The 19932-nt window shown below is 49.7% G+C and overlaps 1 protein-coding gene across 1 annotated transcript; it reads left to right on the top strand.

The window, feature by feature from the left end:
• The first annotated feature begins 14142 nt into the window (after positions 1 to 14142).
• LOC147125387 (uncharacterized) lies at positions 14143 to 18204 on the top strand. The gene is made up of 2 exons (XM_086011186.1): positions 14143 to 15213; positions 17537 to 18204. The coding sequence occupies exons 1-2, from the start codon at positions 14143 to 14145 to the stop codon at positions 17618 to 17620; spliced, it is 1155 nt and encodes a 384-aa protein (XP_085867312.1). The 3' UTR covers positions 17621 to 18204.
• The last annotated feature ends 1728 nt before the right edge of the window (positions 18205 to 19932 follow it).

The raw sequence follows: 19932 nt of genomic DNA, 5'->3' as shown, positions 1-19932 counted from the left end.
CCTTCACTCCCATTTGCGGCCCCCCCACCCCCCGCCAGGGCAGGTGGAGAGAGGCCAGAGACCCTTCACCCTCACCCTCAACCTATTTCTCTCCTCCTTTCCCCCTTCTACCCTTCCTTCCTATATTTCCCTCAGAGGCTTTGGGTGCTTCAAAAATTCAACTTACTTGGTTTTTAAAAAAGGAACAAACTTAGGATGAAGGAAGATACTCTGTCTGTTTGCCTTTCATAAGAACATAAGAATTAGGAGCAGGAGTCAGCCACTTGGCCCCTCAAGCCTGCTCCGCCATTCAATGAGATCATGGCTGATCTTCTACTTCATCTCCACTTTCCTGCACTATTCCCATATCCCTTGATTCCCTTAATATCCAAAAATCTATCGATCTCTGTCTTGAATATACTCAACGACTAAGCCTCCACAGCGCTCTGGGGTAGAAAATTCCAAAGATTCACCACCCTCTGAGTGAAGACATTTCTCCTCATCTCAGTCCTAAATGGCTGACCCCTTATTCTGAGGCTGTGACCACTGGTTCTAGACTCCCCAGCCAGGGAAAACATCCTCCCAGCATCTACCCTGTGAATTTTGTAAGTTTCAATGAGATCGCCTCTCATTCTTCTAAACTCTAGGGAATATAGGCCTAGTCTACTCAATCTTTCCACTATCTACAAGGCACAAGTAAGGAGTGTGATGGAACACTCTCCACTTGCCTGGATGAGTGCAGCTCCAACAACACTCGAGAAGCTCGACACCATCCAGGACAAAGCAGCCCGCTTGATTGGCACCCCATCCACCACCTTAAACATTCACTCCCCCCACCACCGGCGTACCGTGGCTGCAGTGTGTACCATCTACAAGGTGCACTGCAGCAACTCGCCAAGGCTTCTTCGGCAGCACCTCCCAAACCCGCGATCTCTTCCACCTAGAAGGACAAGGGCAGCAGGCTCATGGGAACACCACCACCTCCAAGTCACACACCATCCTGACTTAAAAGTATATCGCCAATCTTTCATCGTCGCTGGGTCAAAATCCTGGAACTCCCTCCCTAACAGCACTGTGGGAGCACCTTCACCACACGGACTGCAGCGGTTCAAGAAGGCGGCTCACCACCACCTTCTCAAGGGCAATTAGGGATGGGCAATAAATGCTGGCCTTGCCAGCAACGCCCAGATCCCATAAACAAATTTTAAAAAAAATCTCTCCTCATAGGACAATCCCCCCATCCCACGAACCAGTCTGGTGAACCTTCGTTGCACTCCCTCTATGGCAAGTACATCCTTCCTTAAGTAAGGAGACCAAAACTGTACACAATACTCCAGGCGTGGTCTCACCAGGGCCCTGTATAATTGCAGTAAGATGTCTTTACTCTTATGCTTAAATCCTCTTGTAATAGAGGCCAATATTTCTATCTCTGTATTTTTCTCTCTCCCTCTTTCGGACTGTCACAGATATCAGCAATTGGAATATTAACAAAAGACAGGCTAAATAATTAGAGGCTATCTGTTTACTCCAAAATTCAACTTGTATTTCTTTTGAAAATTTACTCGAATCAAGAGGAGGACAGACTCTCAGCTTGATCGGTTTTCTGAAGTTTACAGAATAATAGCTAAAGCAGGTGTGTAATCAGTACAATCTGTTCTCTCTCTCTCACACATCCTTTAAAAAAAAATAAAATCAGTAAACTTTACCTAAATAAAGCTTTTGAACTGGCTTTTCTTCAAATAATTTGAAAAACACTGAACAGAAACTGCTAGAAGCTGAAGAAAAATATTCCAGCACTTTGGCTGACGACTGACTCATCCCGTGAAATTAGGTTAACTGCACATGCTCAGACTCCACAGTCTGTGTTTAGCAAACAAATCACAGTTAGGGGTTTGAGAGGAGTCAAGGCTTGCAGTTAAAGATTTTGATGAAGACAGAAGATAATTTACTGGATAAATTTAATTACATTGTTATGAAGGATATAACTTTTTGTATTTTATGTTTTGTTTAAAATCTTATTTTGGACATTAGAAATTTCAATTACTGAAATAAAAAATGCCAGTCAATTTTTTTCAGGAAATGTTTGAGTGATTTGTGAGGAAGGATAGCACAGTCTCATTAAGGGTGTTACAGGGAGTTGTGGCAGGTCAGTGATCAGATTAACATTGGCAATCCTGTTAGTGCGCCCGCTACTGATCTTACAGTGACAAAGGGAACAGTTAAGTGTGGGCACTGCTACATTGGAACGGCAGAGGAAATATTTAAATAGCAGTTTTCAATGGAGTGAATGACACACGTAAAACAATTAACAATGACTCATGTTTCTATAAATGTGTATAATTCTACAGGAGGGTCGGTAACCAGAGGACACAGATTTAAAGTAATTGGCAAAAGAGCCAGAGGGGGAGATGAGGAGAATTTGTTTTTAACACAGCGAGTTGTTGTGATCTGGAACGCGCTGCCTGAAAGGGCGGTGGAAGCAGATTCAATGGTAACTTTCAAAAGGGAATTGGAGAAATACTTGAAAGGGAAAAATTTGCAGGGCTGTGGGGAAAGAGCAGGGGGAGTGGGGCTAATTGGAGAGCTCGTTCAAAGAGCCGGCACAGGCACGATAGGCCGAATGGCCTCCTGCTGTGCTATACGATTCTATGATTCTATTTTTAATAATAATTAGGTTTTGCAAACAAGGGAAGAAAGTCCTTCTTTCAGAGGCATACCGAAAAATGAGGTGTCAACCTGGTGAGGCTACAACACAGGACTACTTGCATGCCAAACAACGGAAGCAACATGCGATAGACAGAGCTAAGCGATCTCACAACCATCGGATCAAATCAAAGCTCTGCAGTCCTGCCACATCCAGTCGTGAATGGTGGTGGACAATTAAACAGTTAACAGGAGGAGGAGGCTCCAAAAATATCCCCATCCTCAATGATGGTGGAGCCCAGCACGTGAGTGCAAAAGACAAGGCTGAAGCATTTGCAACTATCTTCAGCCAGAAGTGCCGAGTGGATGATCCATCTCGGCCTCCTCCTGAGGTCCCCAGCATCACAGAAGCCAGTCTTCAGCCCATTCAATTCACTGCACGTGATGTCAAGAAACGGCTGAAGACACTGGATACTGCAAAGGCTATGGGCCCTGACAACATTCCGGCAATAGTACTGAAGACTTGTGCTCCAGAACTAGCTGCGCCCCTAGCCAAGCTGTTCCAGTACAGCTACAACACTGGCATCTACCCAGCAATGTGGAAAATTGCCCAAGTATGTCCTGTCTACAAAAAGCAGGACCAATCCGACCCGGCCAATTACCGTCCCATCAGTCTATTCTCAATCATCAGCAAAGTGATGGAAGGTGTCGTCGACAGTGCTATCAAGCAGCACTTACTCAGCAATAACCTGCTAACTGACGCCCAGTTTAGGTTCCGCCAGGGCCACTCAGCTCCTGACTTCATTACAGTCTTGGTCCAAACATGGACAAAAAAGCTGAACTCAAGAGGTGAGGTGAGAGTTACTGCCCTTGACATCAAGGCAGCATTTGATCGAGTGTGGCATCAAGGAGCCCTAGCAAAACTGAAGTCAATGGGAATCAAGGGGAAAACTCTCCATTGGTTGGAATCATATCTAGCACAAAGGAAGTTGGCTGTGGTTGTTGGAGGTCATTCATCTCAATCACATGACATCACTGCAAGAGTTCCTCAGGGCAGTGTCCTAGGCCCAACCATCTTCAGCTGTTTCATCAATGACCTTCCCTCCATCATAAGGTCAGAAGTGGGGATGTTCGCTGATGATTGCACACTGTTCAGCACCATTCGAGACTCATCAGATACTGATGCAGTCCGTGTCCATATGCAGCAAGACCTGGACAACATTCAGACTTGGGCTGACAAGTGGCAAGTAACATTCGCACCACACAAGTGCCAGGCAATGACCATCTCCAACAAGCGAGACTCTAACCATCTCCCCTTGACATTCAATGGCATTACCATCGCTGAATCCCCCACTATCAACATCCTGGGGGTTACCATTGATCAGAAACTGAACTGGACCAGCCATATAAATACTACGGCTACAAGAGCAGGCCAGAGGCTGGGAATTCTGCGGCGAGTGTCTCACCTCCTGACTCCCCAAAGCCTTTCCACCATCTACAAGGCACAAGTCAGGAGTGTGATGGAATACTCTCCACTTGCCTGGATGAGTGCAGCTCCAACAACACTCAAGAAACTCGACACCATTCAGGATAAAGCAGCCCGCTTGATTGGCACCCCATCCACCACCTTCAACATTCACTCCCTCCACCACCGGCGCACTGTGGCTGCAGTGTGTACCATCTACAAGATGCACTGCAGCAACTCGCCAAAGCTCCTTCAACAGCACCTTCCAAACCCATGACCTCTACCACTTAGAAGGACAAGGGCAGCAGACGCATGGGAACATCACCACCTACAAGTTCCCCTCCAAGCCACACACCATCCTGACTTGGACCTGTATCACCGTTCCTTCACTGTCGCTGGGCCAAAATCCTGGAACTCCCTTCCTAACAGCATTGTGGGTGTACCTACACCATATGGACTGCGGCGGTTCAAGAAGGCGGCTCACCACCATCTTCTCAAGGGCAATTAGGGATGGGCACTAAATGCAGGCCTAGCCAGTGACGCCCACATCCCATCAATGAATAAAAACATTAAAAAAAAAAATCTGTCCATTCTGGTGGTCCAAGTGGGCAAAGATCGACTGGCCTTATTGGAATATAAGAGCAAGGAGTTCCCCTGGTGTCCTGGCCAACACTCCACCATCAATCAACACCACCAGAAAAATGAACAATGTAACTGCTCGTTAATTTGCTGTTGTGGGTTCTTGACATGTGTAACTGGTTGCTGTGTTTGCTTATATAACACACACACCCCTCCTATTTCTCATCTACATGTTGCCCCTTAGCGATATCATCTGAAAACACAACATCAGTTTCCACATGTACGCTGACGACACCCAGCTCTACCTCACCACCGCCTCTCTGGACCCCTCCACCGTCTCTAAGTTGTCAGACTGCGTGGCTGACATCCAGTATTGGATGAGCAGAAACTTCCTCCAATTAAACATTGAGAAGACTGAAGTCAGTGACTTTGGTCCCCACCGACTCCATCCCTCTACAATAGCGGAAAACTCTCCTGCCTCTTACCCTAGCACAGAATGTTCCTTCAATTCCTTCCTCCCCCTCCTTTCCCTGTCTCTGCAGCTGTTTAATATCTGTTACATCTCGAACCTTTTCCAGTTCTGATGACGGATCCCAGACCTGAATCTCTCTCCACAGATGCTGCCTGGCCTGCTGAGTATTTCCAGCATTTCTGTTGTTATTTCAGACTCCATCCCTCTCCCTAGTAACTGTCTGAAGCTAAACCAGACCATTCGCAACCTTGGTGTCCTATTTGATCCCGAGATGAGCTTCTGACCACATATCCGCGCCATCACTAAGACCGCCTATTTCCACCTGTAACATCGCCCGTCTCCGCCCCCGCCTCAGCTCATCTGCTGCTGAAACCCTCATCCATGCCTTTGTTACCTCTAGACTTGACTATTCCAACGCACTCCTGGCCGGCCTCCCACATTCCACCCTCCGTAAACTAGAGGTCATCCAAAACTCGGCTGCCCGTGTCCTAACTCGCACCAAGTCCCATTCACCCATCGCCCCCTGTCCTCACTGACCTACATTGGCTCCCGGTTAAGCAATGCTTCAAATTTAAAATTCTCATCCTTGTTTTCAAATCCCTCAATGACCTCGCCCCCCCCTCCCTATCTCTCTTACCTCCTCCAACCCTCCGAGATCTCTGCGCTCCTCTAATTCTGGCCCCTTGCCCATCCCCGATTTCCATCGCTCCACCATTGGCGGCCGTGCCTTCAGCTGCCTGGGCCCCGAGCTCTGGAATTCCCTCCCTAAACCTCTCCGTCTCTCTCTCCTCCTTTAAGAGGCTCCTTAAAACCGACCTCTTTGACCGAGCTTTTGATCACCTGTCCTAATATCTCCTTATGTGGCTCGGTGTTACATTGTGTTTGATAATCGCTCCGGTGACGCACCTTGGGATGTTTAATTATGTTAAAGGTGCCGTATAAATACACGTTGTGTAAAGTGATTCGTTAGATGTGAAGTATTTTGGACTCATTGAGGACCTGGTAAAGTGTTATATTAAAGCAATCCCGTACTAAAAGGGACGAATTGTTTTCATGAAAGCAGCCATACTTCCAAAGTTCAGAGTGAGAAAAGAATCTGAAGGATTTAGTTGGTATTTATTGCCTCACAATAAATTATTTCTGTCACTGTTTGAAAAGCAACAGATTCAACAATGGGAGCACTGTCAGAGGGTTCAAGGTTCAAGGTTCAAACCACACTCTGAACCTGAACTCATAACCCAGCGCAGCACTGAGGGAGCGCCGCACTGTCGGAGGGATAGTACTGAGGGAGGGCCGCACTGTCGGAGGGGCAGTACTGAGGGAGCGCCGCACTGTCGGAGGTGCAGTACTGAGGGAGGCCGCACTGTCGGAGGGGCAGTGCTGAGGGAGTGCCGCACTGTCGGAGGGGCAGTACTGAGGGAGTGCTGCACTGTCGGAGGGGCAGTACTGAGGGAGCGCTGCACTGTCGGAGGAGCAGTACTGAGGGAGCGCCGCATTGTCAGAGGGTCAGTACTGAGGGAGCGCCGCACTGTTGGAGGGACAGTACTGAGGGAGGGCCGCACTGTCGGAGGGGGCAGTACTGAGGGAGCGCTGCACTGTCGGAGGGGCAGTACTGAGGGAGCGCCGCACTGTCGGAGGGTCAGTACTGAGGGAGCGCCGCACTGTCGGAGGGACAGTACTGAGGGAGTGCTGCACTGTCGGAGGGGCAGTACCGAGGGAGCGCCGCACTGTCGGAGGGGCTGTGCTGAGAGAGCGACGCACTGTCGGAGGGGCAGTACTGAGGGAGCGCCGCACTGTCGGTGGGGCTGTGCTGAGGGAGTGCCGCACTGTGGGAGGGACCGTCTTTCGGATGAGACATTAAACTGAGGCTCCGTCTGCTCTCTCAGGTGGACGTAAAAGATCCCACGGTCACTATTAGAAGAAGAGCAGGGGAGTTCTCCCCGGTGTCCTGGCCAATATTTATCCCTCAACCAACATCACTAAAACACATTGGCCCAGAAATTTGCGTCGGGGGCTTCCCGCGGGTGTAAGCCCCCGACCTGCACTTACCTTGCGCGCCGGCAGTTGAAGTGTAGGGTCCCGTGGAATTTCGCTCTGGGGCCTGGCCCAGCTGCCAGCGCGCTGTGCTTGCGTGTCCCAGGGGCGTAGTTAGTGCGATGCATCCCCTGGGATCACGTGGGCCACGCACAGCCAATCGGCGCAGGGAAAAGCCCATTCATAAGTCTTGACAGGAAGACCTGTCAAAACGTATAAATACTACGGCCCCAAAATAGTAGTAAACCTTCAAATAAATTTTAAAAATCATCACACTTTTTAAATAAACTATAAATTACATTAAATAACTATTTTAAACAATAATTTAAATTTTTGAAAAAAATAATTTTATATTCTAACGGGGCTAAAAATAAACTTACCTTGCTTGAAAGTATTTAAAAATAATAAACCTGTGGAAAAAATGTTTTAATTTTAATTAATTGACCACTTACCTTTTAAAATGCAGGCCTTACGCCTGGTTTTTACATTTCTAAAATCTAAAGACTTACCCTCACGGAAAAACCTGTAAAAAAAATGTAAGTTCAAAGCGCAGGCGCAGACTCCTGTGCGCACGCGTTCGACCTCTGAACCTCTTCGTTCAGAAGAACGGAAGTGCCGGTTTCCCGCGCATGTGCAGTGCATGCAAGAAACCGGCACTTCCATCAGGCCTACGGGTGAGTACCCTGTGCGTACTCACCCATGGAGACCCGAATTTCTGGGCCAATATCTGGTCATTTATCTCACTGCTGTTTGTGGGAACTTGCTGTGTGAAAATTGGCTGCCAAGTTTCCCACATTACAACAGCGACTGCACCCCAAAAGTACGTCATGGTCATTAAAGCGCTTTGGATCATCCTGAGGTGGTGAAAGGATTGGCCGCAGAATTCCTCACGTCACAATCCCAGGCGCTAAGCTGGGATTGATCCCACCCAAGTCCTCCAGCACTGACCCTGCTAGAGTTGGGGTTCAGTCAGAGGGAACCTCTTTCACAGGCGCCAGAACCTCCAGCACCCATCCACCCGGGGGACCTGTACCATGACCCAAGTCGTGGTGCCATCAGCCCCCTCAGCAAGGGGAGTCCTGGCTGTTTCCCTGTCCTAGGTACCACTGTTGGGGCCCACATGGTCCCTCGCAGAGGCCAGTACTCCTACACTCCCACCTAAACGAGTCCCCTGCCCTGGCTCAGTCCCCTGCTCTGGCCTCACCCCCTGCCCTGGCTCACCAGTAACCTGCTCACTGATGCTCAGTTTGAGTTCTGCCAGGGCCACTCGGCTCCAGACATCATTACAGCCTTGGTCCAAACATGGACAAAAGAGCTGAATTCCAGAGGTGAGGTGAGAGTGACTGCCCTTGACAACAAGGCACCATTTGACCGAGTCTGGCTTCAAAGAGCCCTAGTAAAATTAAAGTTAATGGGAATCGGGGAGAAAACTCTCCACTGGCTGGAGTCATACCCAACACAAAAGAAGATGGTTGTGGTGGTTGGAGGCCAATCATCTCAGCCCCAGGACATTGCTGCAGGAGTTCCTCAGGGCAGTGTCCTGGGCCCAACCATCTTCAGCTGCTTCATCAATGACCTCCCCTTCATCATAAGGTCAGAAGTGTGGATGTTCATTGACGACTGCACAGTCTTGAGTTCCATTAGCAACTCCTCAGATAATAGTGTCATAGAGTTATACAGCACAGAAAGAGGCCCTTCGGCCCATCGTGTCCGCGACGGCCATCAAGCCCTGTCTATTCTAATCCCATTTTCCAGCACTTGGTCCGTAGCCTTGTATGCTATGGCGTTTCAAGTGCTCATCTAAATGCTTCTTGAATGTTGTGAGGGTTCCTGCCTCTACCACCCTTTCAGGCAGTGAGTTCCAGATTCCAACCACCCTCTGGGTGAAAAAGCATTTCCTCAAATCCCCTCTAAACCTCCTGCCCCTTACCTTGAAACTATGCCCCCTGGTTATTGACCCCTCTACTTTAAGGGGAAAGTTCCTTTCTATCTACCCTATCTATGCCCCTCATAATTTTGTACACCTCAATCAGGTCCCCCCTCAGCCTTCTCTGCTCTAAGGAAAACAACCCCAGCCTTTCTTCATAGCTGAAGCGCTCCAGCCCAGGTAACATCCTGGTAAATCTCCTCTGCACCCTCTCCAATGCAATCACATCCTTCCTATAGTGTGGCGACCAGAACTGCACACAGTATTCCAGCTGTGGCCCAACTAACGTTTTGTACAGCTCCATCATAACCTCCCAGCTCTTATATTCTATACCTCGGCTAATGAAGGCAAGTATCCCATATGCCTTTATAACCACCTTATCTACCTGTCCTGCTGCCTTCAGGGATCTATATACATGCACACCAAGGTCCCTCTGATCCTCTGTCCTTCCTAGGGTCCTACCATTCATTGTGTATTCCCTTGCCTTGTTAGTCCTCCCAAAATGCATCACCTCACATTTTTCAGGGTTAAATTCCATTTGCCACTGTTCTGCCCATCTGACCAACCTGTCTATATCGTCCTGTAGCCTGAGGCTTCCCTCCTCGTTATTTACCACTCCACCAATTTTCGTGTCATCTGCGAACTTATTGATCATACCTCCTATATTCATATCTAAATAATGAATGTGCACTACAAACAGCAAAGGACCCAGCACCGATCCCTGCGGTACACCACTGGACACAGGCTTCCAGTCACAAAAACAACCTTCGACCATCACCCTCTGCCTCCTGCCACTAAGCCAATTTTGAATGTGCCAAATTGCCCTGGATCCCATGGGCTCTTACCTTCTTGACCATGTGGGACTTTGTCAAAAGCCTTACTGAAGTCCATGTAGACTACATCAACTGCACTACCCTCATCCACACACCTAGTCACCCCCTCTCAAAGTTCAATCAAATTGGTCAGACATGATCTCCCCCTGACAAAGCCATGCTGACTATCCCTGATTAATCCCTGCCTCTCCAAGTGGAGACTAATTCTGTCCCTCAGAATTTTTTCCAATAATTTCCCTACCACTGATGTTAGGCTCACTGGCCTGTAATTCCCTGGTTTATCCCTACTACCCTTCTTGAATAATGGTACTACGTTAGCTGTTCTCCAGTCCTCTGGCACCTCTCCTGTGGCCAGAGTGGTTCTGAAAATTTGTGTCAGAGCCCCTGCAATCTCCTCCCTTGCCTCACACAGCAGCCTGGGATACATCCCGTCAGGGCCTGGGATTTATCCACTTTTAAGCCCGCTAAAACCGCTAGTACCCCTGCCTGATTTCTATGCCTACATCACCTTTCTCCACAGATGCAAAAGATTCACTGGACTTAGGATGAAACTTTGCTCTGTAAGTTTCTTTATAACCGAGAGCCCTGAATCCAAGAGCTGTCCTGTTATTACTCTCTGAACCCTCACCAATATATTAATAGAAAAGTATTTAAAATGATAAAGTGTCTTGATAGTGTGGCTGGGCAGTCAGTGACAAGGGATCATCAATTTAAAATGGTCACAGAGAGTGAGGAGAGAAGCTAGGAGAGATTTAATGGGTACATTAGGACAGGTATATACAGGTACATTAGACTGGTTGAATGGTTACAGCACAGAAGGAGGCCATTCGGCCCGTCGAGCCCGTGCTGGCTCTCTGCAAGAGCACTTCAGCTAGTCCCACTCTCCCGCCCTTTCCCTGTAGCCCTGCAAATTTTTTTTCTTCAGGTACTTATCTAATTCCCTTTTGAAAGCCAGGATTGAATCTGCCTCCACCACCCTTTCAGGCAGTACATTCCAGATCCTAACCACTCGCTGCGTAATAAAGTTTTTTCTTATGTCGCCTTTGGTTCTTTTGCCAATCGCCTTAAATCTGTGTCCTCTGGTTCTCGACCCTTCCACCAATGGGAACAGTTTCTCTCTATCTACTCTGTCCAGACCCCTCATGATGTTGAACACCTCTATCAAATCTCCTCTCAATCTTCTCTGCTCCAAGGAGAACAACCCCAGCTTCTCCAGTCTATCCACATAACTGAAGCCCCTCATTCCTGGAACCATTCCAGTAAATCTTTTCTGCACCCTCTCTAAGGCCTTCACATCCTTCCTAAAGTGCGGTGCCCAGAATTGGACACAATACTCCAGTTGAGGCCGAACCAATGTTTTATAAAGGTTCATCATAACTTCCTTGCTTTTGTACTCCATGCCTCTATTTATGAAGCCCAGTAACCCAGTAAGCTTTTTTAACAGCTTTCTCAACCTGCCCTGCCACCTTCAACGGTTTGTCACATATACCCCCAGGTCTCTCTGTTCATGCTCCCCCTTTAGCATTGTACCCTTTAGTCTATATTGCCTCTCCTCGTTCTTCCTACAGAAATGTATCACTTCGCACTTTTCTGCGTTAAATTTTATCTGTCACGTGTCCGCCCATTCCACCAGCCTGTGGTCTATCACTCTCCTCCTCACTGTTCACTATACTTCCAAGTTTCGTGTTATCTGCAAATTTTGAAATTGTGCCCTGTACACCCAAGTCCAAGTCATTAATATATATCAAGAAAAGCAGTGGTCCTAGAACCGACCCCTGGGGAACACCACTGTGTACCTTCCTCCAGTCCGAAAAACAACCGTTCACCACTACTCTCTGTTTCCTGTCACTTAGCCAATTTTGTATCCATGCTGCCACTGTCCCTTTTATTCCATGGGCTTCAACTTTACTGGCAAGCCTATTATGTGGCACTTTGTCAAACGCCTTTTGGAAATCCATGTACACCACGTCAACAGCATTGCCCTCATCAACCCTCTCTGTTACCTCATCAAAAAACTCAATCAAGTTAGTTAAAAATGATTTGCCTTTAACAAGTCCGTGCTGGCTTTCCTTAATTAATTCACACTTGTCCAAGCGACTGTTAACTTTGTCCTGGATTATTGTTTCTAAAAACTTCCCCATTACTGAGGTTAAACTGTCTAGCCTGTAGTTGCTGGGTTTATCCTTACACCCTTTGTTGAACAAGCGTGTAACATTTGCAATTCTCCAGTGCTCTGACATCACCCCCATATCCAAGGCGGATTGGAAGATTATGGCCAGTACCTCCGCAATTTCCACCTTTACTTCCCTCAGCATCCTATCCTGTTCTGGTGACTTATCTACTTTAAGTACAGCCAGCCTTTCTAGTAGCTCCTCTTTATCAATTTTTATCCCATCCAGTATCTCAACTACCACCTCTTTCACTGACTCTGGCATCAGCTTCCTTGGTAAAGACAGACGCAAAGTACTCATTTAGTACCTCAGCCATGCCCTCTGCCTCCATGCGTGGGTCTCCCTTTTGGTCCCTAATCAGCCCCACCCCTCCTCCAAATGTCAGCTGTGGCTCAGTGGGCAGCACACTCACCTCAGACAGAAGGTTGTGGGTTCAAGTCTCACTCCAGGGACTTGCGCACATAAAGCTCGGCTGACACTCCAGTGCAGTGCTGTGGGAGTGCTGCACTGTCGGAGGTGCCGTCTTTTGGATGAAACGTTAAACCAAGGCTCCTGCTCTCTCAGGTGGATGTAAAACATCCCATGGCACTATTTCGAAGAAAAGTAGGGGAGTTATCCCCGGTGTCCTGGCCAATATTTATCCCTCAACCAACATAACAAAAAACAGATTATCTGGTCATTATCTCATTGCTGTTTGTGGGACCTTGCTGTGCGCACATTGGCAGCCCGTTTCCCACATTACAACAGTGATTCCACTTCAATGGTACTTTATTGACTAAAGCACTTTGAGACATTCGGTGGTCGGGAAAGGCGCTATATAAATGCAAGTCTTTCTTCCCATTTATTATTTATATGCCTATAGAAGACTTGTGGATTCCCTTTTACGATAGCTGCCAATCTATTCTCATACTCTCTTTGCCCCTCTTATTTCCTATTTCACTTCCCCTCTGAACTTTCTATATTCAGCCTGGTTCTTGTACTCTCAATCGGACATCTGTCCTACACCCCCTTTTTCTGCTTCATCTTACTCGCTATCTCTTGTCATCCAGGGAGCTCTGACTTTAGTTGCCCTACCTTTCCCCCTCGTGGGAATGTACCTGGACTATACCTGAACCATCTCCTCTTTAAAGGCAGCCCATTGTTCCACTACAGTTTTATCTGCCAATCTTTGATTCCAATTTACCCGGGCCAGATCCGTTCTCATCCCACTGAAAGTGGCCTTCCCCCAGTTAAACATTTTTACTCCATATTGCTCCCTGTCCTTTTCCATAGCTAATCTAAACCTTATGATACTATGATCACTGTTCCCTAAATGTTCCCCTACTGACACTTGCTCCACTTGACCCACCTCATTCCCCAGAACCAGATCCAGCAATGCCTCCTCCCTCGTCGGGCCGGAAACATACTGATCAAGAAAGTTCTCCTGAACACTTCAGAAATTCTTCCCCCTCTCTGCCCTTTACACTATTACTATCCCAGTCTATATCAGGGTAGTTGAAGTCCCCCATTATCACTACTCTTTCGGCCTTGCACCTCTCTAATTTCTCTGAAAATTTGCTCCTCTATATCCTTCCCACTAGTTGGTGGTCTATAGAATACACCTAGTAGTGTAATGGCACCTCTATTATTTCTTCACTCTAACCAAATAGATTCTGTCCTTGACCCCTCCAGGACATCCTCTCTCTCCAGCACTGTAACATCCTCCTTAATCAATATTGCCACCCCACCTCCTATTGTTCCTTCCCTATCTTTCCTGAACACCTTATATCCAGGAATATTTAGTACCCACTGTGGTAAACCACTAATCTGCCTGTACAGAACATGTCTGGGCATGCCTCAGCTGGCTCCGCCCCTGGCTCCACCCCTAAGCCCAGGTATAAAGGTGATTGACCTCCAGTCCCCCTGGCTTTAAGGATCGGTCTACCAGCAGAGGCATGCTCATATTCTTTTGTTAATAAAAGCCTACTTGTTATAAGTTTAACTCTTAGTCTTCTGGAGTTATTGATGGCGCATCAATTTTATTAACAAAAGGTTTTGAAATGGAGCAAATCCTGAAAACAGAACGCCTGGAGCTGGACCCTCAAACGGCGGATGCATCAAATAACTTCGAGCACTGGCTGAGCTGCTTCGAAGCATTCCTGCAGGCCTCCAGCACTACCGTCAGGACCGAAGCCGACAAACTGCTAGTACTGAACTCACGGGTGAGCCACCAAGTATATTCGATTATCCGAGACGCTGTATCCTACACGGCCGCTATCACGATACTAAAAGAACAATATACTAAGCCAGTCAACGAGGTCTACGCTAGACACCTCCTGGCTACCCGCAAACAGCAACCCGGGGAATCGGGAGACGAATACCTACAGGCACTGAGAGTCCTCGGCCAGGAGTGCAAGTGCAAATCGGTGACGGCCGCGGAAAATACTGATGACCTAATCAGAGACGCCTACGTCGCCGGCATCAGGTCCAGCTACACTCGACAGAGACTGCTAGAGCAAAGTGGGCTCAATCTGCAGAAGGCTGTGGCCCTTGCTAACTCGCTGGGCGTGGCCCTCCGAAACATGGATGCCTACCCCCCCCCCGACCATACGGCCCTCCCCGCCCCGTGGATGTCGCGGGGGCTGCCATCTTGGGACACGGTAAGGCCACAGGCCTGCACCACGCCACCACCGCCACGGCCCACCTGCAGCCCAACTACAGCTGCGATGTCCAGAGGCTCAAAGTGCTATTTCTGTGGCCAGGCCAAGCACCCCAGACAACACTGCCCGGCGAAGGACGCGATCTGCTCCAAATGCGGAAAGAAGGGGCACTATGCCAAAGTGTGCAGGGCGAAACCGACCAACTCCAGCAGCGCCACGTGTGAGCCGTGCAGGTTGCCATCTTGGACACCACCAGCCGCGTGTGAGCCGTGCGGGCCGCCATCTTGGACATCACCAGCCGCGTGTGAGCGGTGCGGGCCGCCATCTTGGACGTCACTTTGGGACCAGGCCCCTGACTCCCCCACTGCCTCGCGCGAGTACAACAGCGACCCACCGACCTCAACGATGGCCTCCATCATCCTGGACCAATCCAGGCCTCACCAACTGGCCAGGTCCATGATGGACATCAAGGTAAACGGTCACGCAACAAACTGCCTATTTGACTGCGGGAGCACGGAGAGCTTTATCCACCCCGACACGGTGCGACGCTACTCCCTATCAGTCATGCCCACGCGCCACCGGGTCTCTATGGCCTCCAAGTCCCATACGGCGGACGTCGGCGGCTACTGTGTAGTGACCCTGACAGTAATGGGCACAGAGTACAAAGACTTTAAACTCCTTGTCCTGCCACAGCTCTGCGCTGCTGTGCTACTGGGACTGGATTTCCAGTGCCACCTAGAGAGTGTCACGATGGCGTACGGCGGGCCCCTGCCCCCACTTACAGTCTGCAGCCGGCAAAATTTAAAACAACCGCCACGCACAATATGCAGCCTATCCACCCTGAAAGTCAGCCCCCCCCCGTTGTTTGCTAATCTCGCCCATGACTGCAAGCCCATCGCAACAAAAAGCAGGCGGTACAGTGCCGGGGATAGAAGCTTCATTAAAATAGAAGTAGAGAGACTCCTGCGGGAGGGGATTATCGAGGGCAGCACCAGCCCATGGCGAGCCCAAGTAGTGGTCGTGAAGACCGGCGAGAAACAGCGCCTGGTCATTGACTACAGTCAAACAATCAATAGGTATACCCAATTAGACGCATACCCCCTTCCCCGCATATCTGATATGGTCAATCAGATTGCACAGTACCGGGTATTCTCTACCATTGACCTGAAGTCGACATACCACCAACTCCCTATCAGGCCTGAAGACCGCCAGTATACTGCCTTCGAGGCAAACGGCCGCCTCTACCACTTCCTCAGAGTCCCCTTCGGCGTCACCAATGGGGTCTCAGTCTTCCAAAGGGAGATGGACCGGATGGTTGACCAGAACGCGCTGCAGGCCACTTTTCCCTACCTGGACAATGTCACCATCTGCGGCCATGACCAGCAGGGCCATGACGCCAATCTAGAAAAATTCCTCCGAACAGCCCAGCGCTTAAATTTGACATACAACAAAGAAAAGTGTATGTTTCGCACCACCCGCCTCGCTATCCTTGGCTGTGTAGTGGAAAACGGAGTCATCGGCCCCGACCCCGACCGAATGCGCCCCCTTCTGGAACTACCCCTGCCTCACTGCCTCAAAGCCCTGAAGAGATGTCTGGGGTTTTTCTCTTATTACGCCCAATGGGTGCCCAATTACGCGGACAAAGCCCGGCCCCTTATCAAGTCAACCTCCTTCCCCCTGGCGGCAGAGGCCCGTGCAGCCTTCACCCGCATAAAAGAGGACATTGCAAAGGCTACAATGCACGCCGTGGACGAGTCCATCCCTTTCCAAGTGGAGAGCGATGCGTCTGACTTCGCCCTGGCCACAACCCTTAACCAGGCGGGGAGACCCGTGGCCTTCTTTTCACGAACCCTCCAGGGCCCCGAAATTAGACATTCCTCAGTCGAAAAGGAGGCCCAGGCTATAGTGGAGGCTGTACGGCATTGGAGGCATTACCTGGCTGGTAAACGCTTCACCCTGCTCACTGGCCAACGATCAGTAGCATTTATGTTCAATAACAAGCAGAGGGGCAAAATCAAAAACGACAAGATATTGCGGTGGAGGATCGAATTATCCACCTACAATTATGATATCTTATGCCGGCCCGGGAAACTTAATGAGCCCCCAGACGCCCTATCCCGTGGAACATGTGCCAATGCACAGATCGATAGGCTACGGGCCCTCCACAACGATCTCTGCCACCCGGGGGTCACCAGGTTTTTCCACTTCATTAAGGCCCGCAACCTGCCTTACTCCATCAAGGAGGTCAGGACCATGACCAGGAACTGCCAAGTCTGTGCCGAATGCAAACCGCACTTTTATAGGCCAGACAGGGCGCACCTGATAAAAGCCACCCGCCCCTTCGAGCGCCTAAGCGTAGATTTTAAAGGGCCCCTCCCCTCCTCTGACCGCAACACGTACTTCCTCAACATCATTGACGAGTACTCCCGTTTCCCGTTCGCTATCCCCTGCCCGGACATGACCAGTGCCACAGTCATCAAATGTCTCAATGACCTCTTTGCCATATTCGGTTTTCCCAGCTACATCCATAGTGACAGGGGCTTGTCGTTCATGAGTGACGAGCTGCGCCAGTACCTGCTCGATAAAGGGATAGCCACGAGCAGGACCACCAGCTCCAACCCCCGGGGTAACGGACAAGTAGAAAGGGAGAACGCGACAGTGTGGAAAACCGCCATGCTAACCTTAAAGTCCAGAGGCCTCCCAACCTCCCGCTGGCAAGAAGTCCTCCCCGATGCGCTTCACTCCATACGGTCACTACTCTGTACCCTCACGAGAAAATGTTCGTCTTCCCTAGGAAATCCACCTCGGGGACATCGCTACCGCCGTGGCTGACGTCTCCAGGGCCCGCCTTGCTCAGGAAGCACGTGAGGAGCTATAAAACAAACCCCCTGGTCGAAAGGGTCCACCTCCTCCACGCCAACCCACAATGTGCATACGTGGCGTATCCTGACGGGCGGGAGGACACGGTCTCCATACGAGACCTCGCACTCTCAGGTGCCACCGAAAACACCATTACCCACTACCCATTACCATTACCCTCTACCATTACCCACGACACACCCCTAGAAGGGAATCCACATCTAACCCAAGTAGACGGCACGCCAGGGCCCTGTGACCCACCCTTGTACACCCACCGACCCCGCACCCACGAAGACGACACGCCGTGCTCCGGCCCACGCGGGAAACGGCCGCAGGAAAAGAACCGCCGCAGCCGGCACCACGACGATCACTACGGCAGACAAGACCCCCGGAGAGACTTGCCTATACGAACTTCTGAGACACTTCACCCCGCCGGACTCATTTTAAACAAGGGGTGAATGTGGTAAACCACTAATCTGCCTGTACAGAACATGTCTGGGCATGCCTCAGCTGGCTCCGCCCCTGGCTCCACCCCTAAGCCCAGGTATAAAGGTGATTGACCTCCAGTCCCCCTGGCTTTAAGGATCGGTCTACCAGCAGAGGCATGCTCGCATTCTTTTGTTAATAAAAGCCTACTTGTTATAAGTTTAACTCTTAGTCTTCTGGAGTTATTGATGGCACATCACCCACTCCTGCCCTTTTTTGAGCCAGGTCTCCGTTATCGCCACAACATCATATTCCCATGTGTCTATTTGCGCCTGCAGCTCACCAACCTTATTTACCACGCTTCGTGTATTTACACACATGCACTGTAAACCCATCTTAGACCTTCTTGTATTCTCTCTTAGTCTGACCCCACCTAATATCATACTATTTCTTACTCTAGTGCTCTCTGTCTCTCCCAGTCCTTTGTAACCTTTATTTCTCCTTTCTAATGCTACATCTTGGTGTCCATCCCCCTGCCAATTTAGTTTAAACCCTCCCCAACAGCACTAGCAAACCCCCCCATGAGCATATTGGTACCGGCTCTGTTGAGGTGCAACCCGTCCGGCCTGTACCTCCCCCAGAACCAGTCCCAATGTCCCAGGAATCTAAAGCCCTCCCTCCAGCACCAACTCTCCAGCCACGCATTCATCTGTTCTATCCTCCTATTTCTATACTCACTAGAGCATGGCACCGGGAATAATCCAGAGATTATTACCTCTGAGGTCTTGCTTTTTAATCTCTTTCCTAGCAGAACCTCAGCCGTCTTCGTACCTATGTCATTGATATCGATATGGACCACGACCTCTGGCTGTTCACCCTCCTACCTCAGAATGTTCTGCAGCCGTTCAGTGGCATCCTTGACCCTGGCACCAGGGAGGCAACATACCATCCTGGAATCACCCTTGCGGCCGCAGAAAAGCCTGTCTGTTCCCCTTACTATCAAATCTCCTATCACTATTGCTTTCCTGATCTTCCTCCTCCCCCCTGTACAGCTTAGTCACCCGTGGTGCCGAGGACTTGGCTCTGGCTGTACTCCTCAGAGGAACCATCACCCTCACCAGTAATACTAGTCAGAGAGTGAGATGCACTCAGGGGACTCCTGCACGACCTGCCTGGTCCTCCTTATCTGTCTGGTGGTCACTCATTCCCTCTCTGTCTGCGCACTCCTTAGCTGCGGGGTGACCACCTCCTGAAACGTGCTATCCACGTAGCTCTCAGCCTCACGGATGCACCGCAGTGACACCAGCTGCTGTTCAAACTCCAAAACCCGGAGCTCGAGCTCCTCCAGCCGACGACACTACCTGCACACGTGGTTGTCCAGGATACGTGAAGCGTCCTGGATTTCCCACATGGCACAGGATGTGCACTCCACGGGACTGAGCCGCCCTGCCATGCCTCTATTTAACAGACTATTAACTAACTTAATCGAAATAAACTCAAGACTTAACAAAAAACAATCAGCTCCTTCCCTTGTGCTAATATCACGTCAGGTTTTTTTACCTCGCTCACTGATGCTCACACTTCCTCCGGGCTCGGCACTCTCAGGTCTACCCTTATCTCTGGCCACTCCTCTCGCTCATCCGCCGGTCCACTCGGGTCTATTAACCTTGAGTCCTTGGGTTCTGTGGTGCCATTCTTCCTTTTCAGTTGGATGTCTGAACCGCCTTCGTCCTCTCCATTGAAATAGGTGTACATTAGGACAGGTATATACGGGTACATTAGGACAGGTATATACGGGTACATTAGGACAGGTATATACGGGTACATTAGGACAGGTATATACGGGTACATTAGGACAGGTATATACGGGTACATTAGGACAGGTATGTACGGGTGCATTAGGAC

This window comes from Somniosus microcephalus, chromosome 1 (assembly GCF_052327205.1).
Source record: "Somniosus microcephalus isolate GS21.2 chromosome 1, FLI_Smic_1.0, whole genome shotgun sequence".
NCBI classification, from domain to species: domain Eukaryota; kingdom Metazoa; phylum Chordata; class Chondrichthyes; order Squaliformes; family Somniosidae; genus Somniosus; species Somniosus microcephalus.
This window is presented reverse-complemented; position numbering and strand designations above follow the sequence as displayed.

Excerpts from the sequence above, each read along its gene's own strand:
- LOC147125387 (XM_086011186.1), top strand. The coding sequence starts at position 14,143 with ATGGAGCAAATCCTGAAAACAGAACGCCTGGAGCTGGACCCTCAAACG. Across the intron at positions 15,214-17,536 it reads GGTCCATGATGGACATCAAG|GAAATCCACCTCGGGGACAT; the intron begins GTAAACGGTCAC and ends CGTCTTCCCTAG.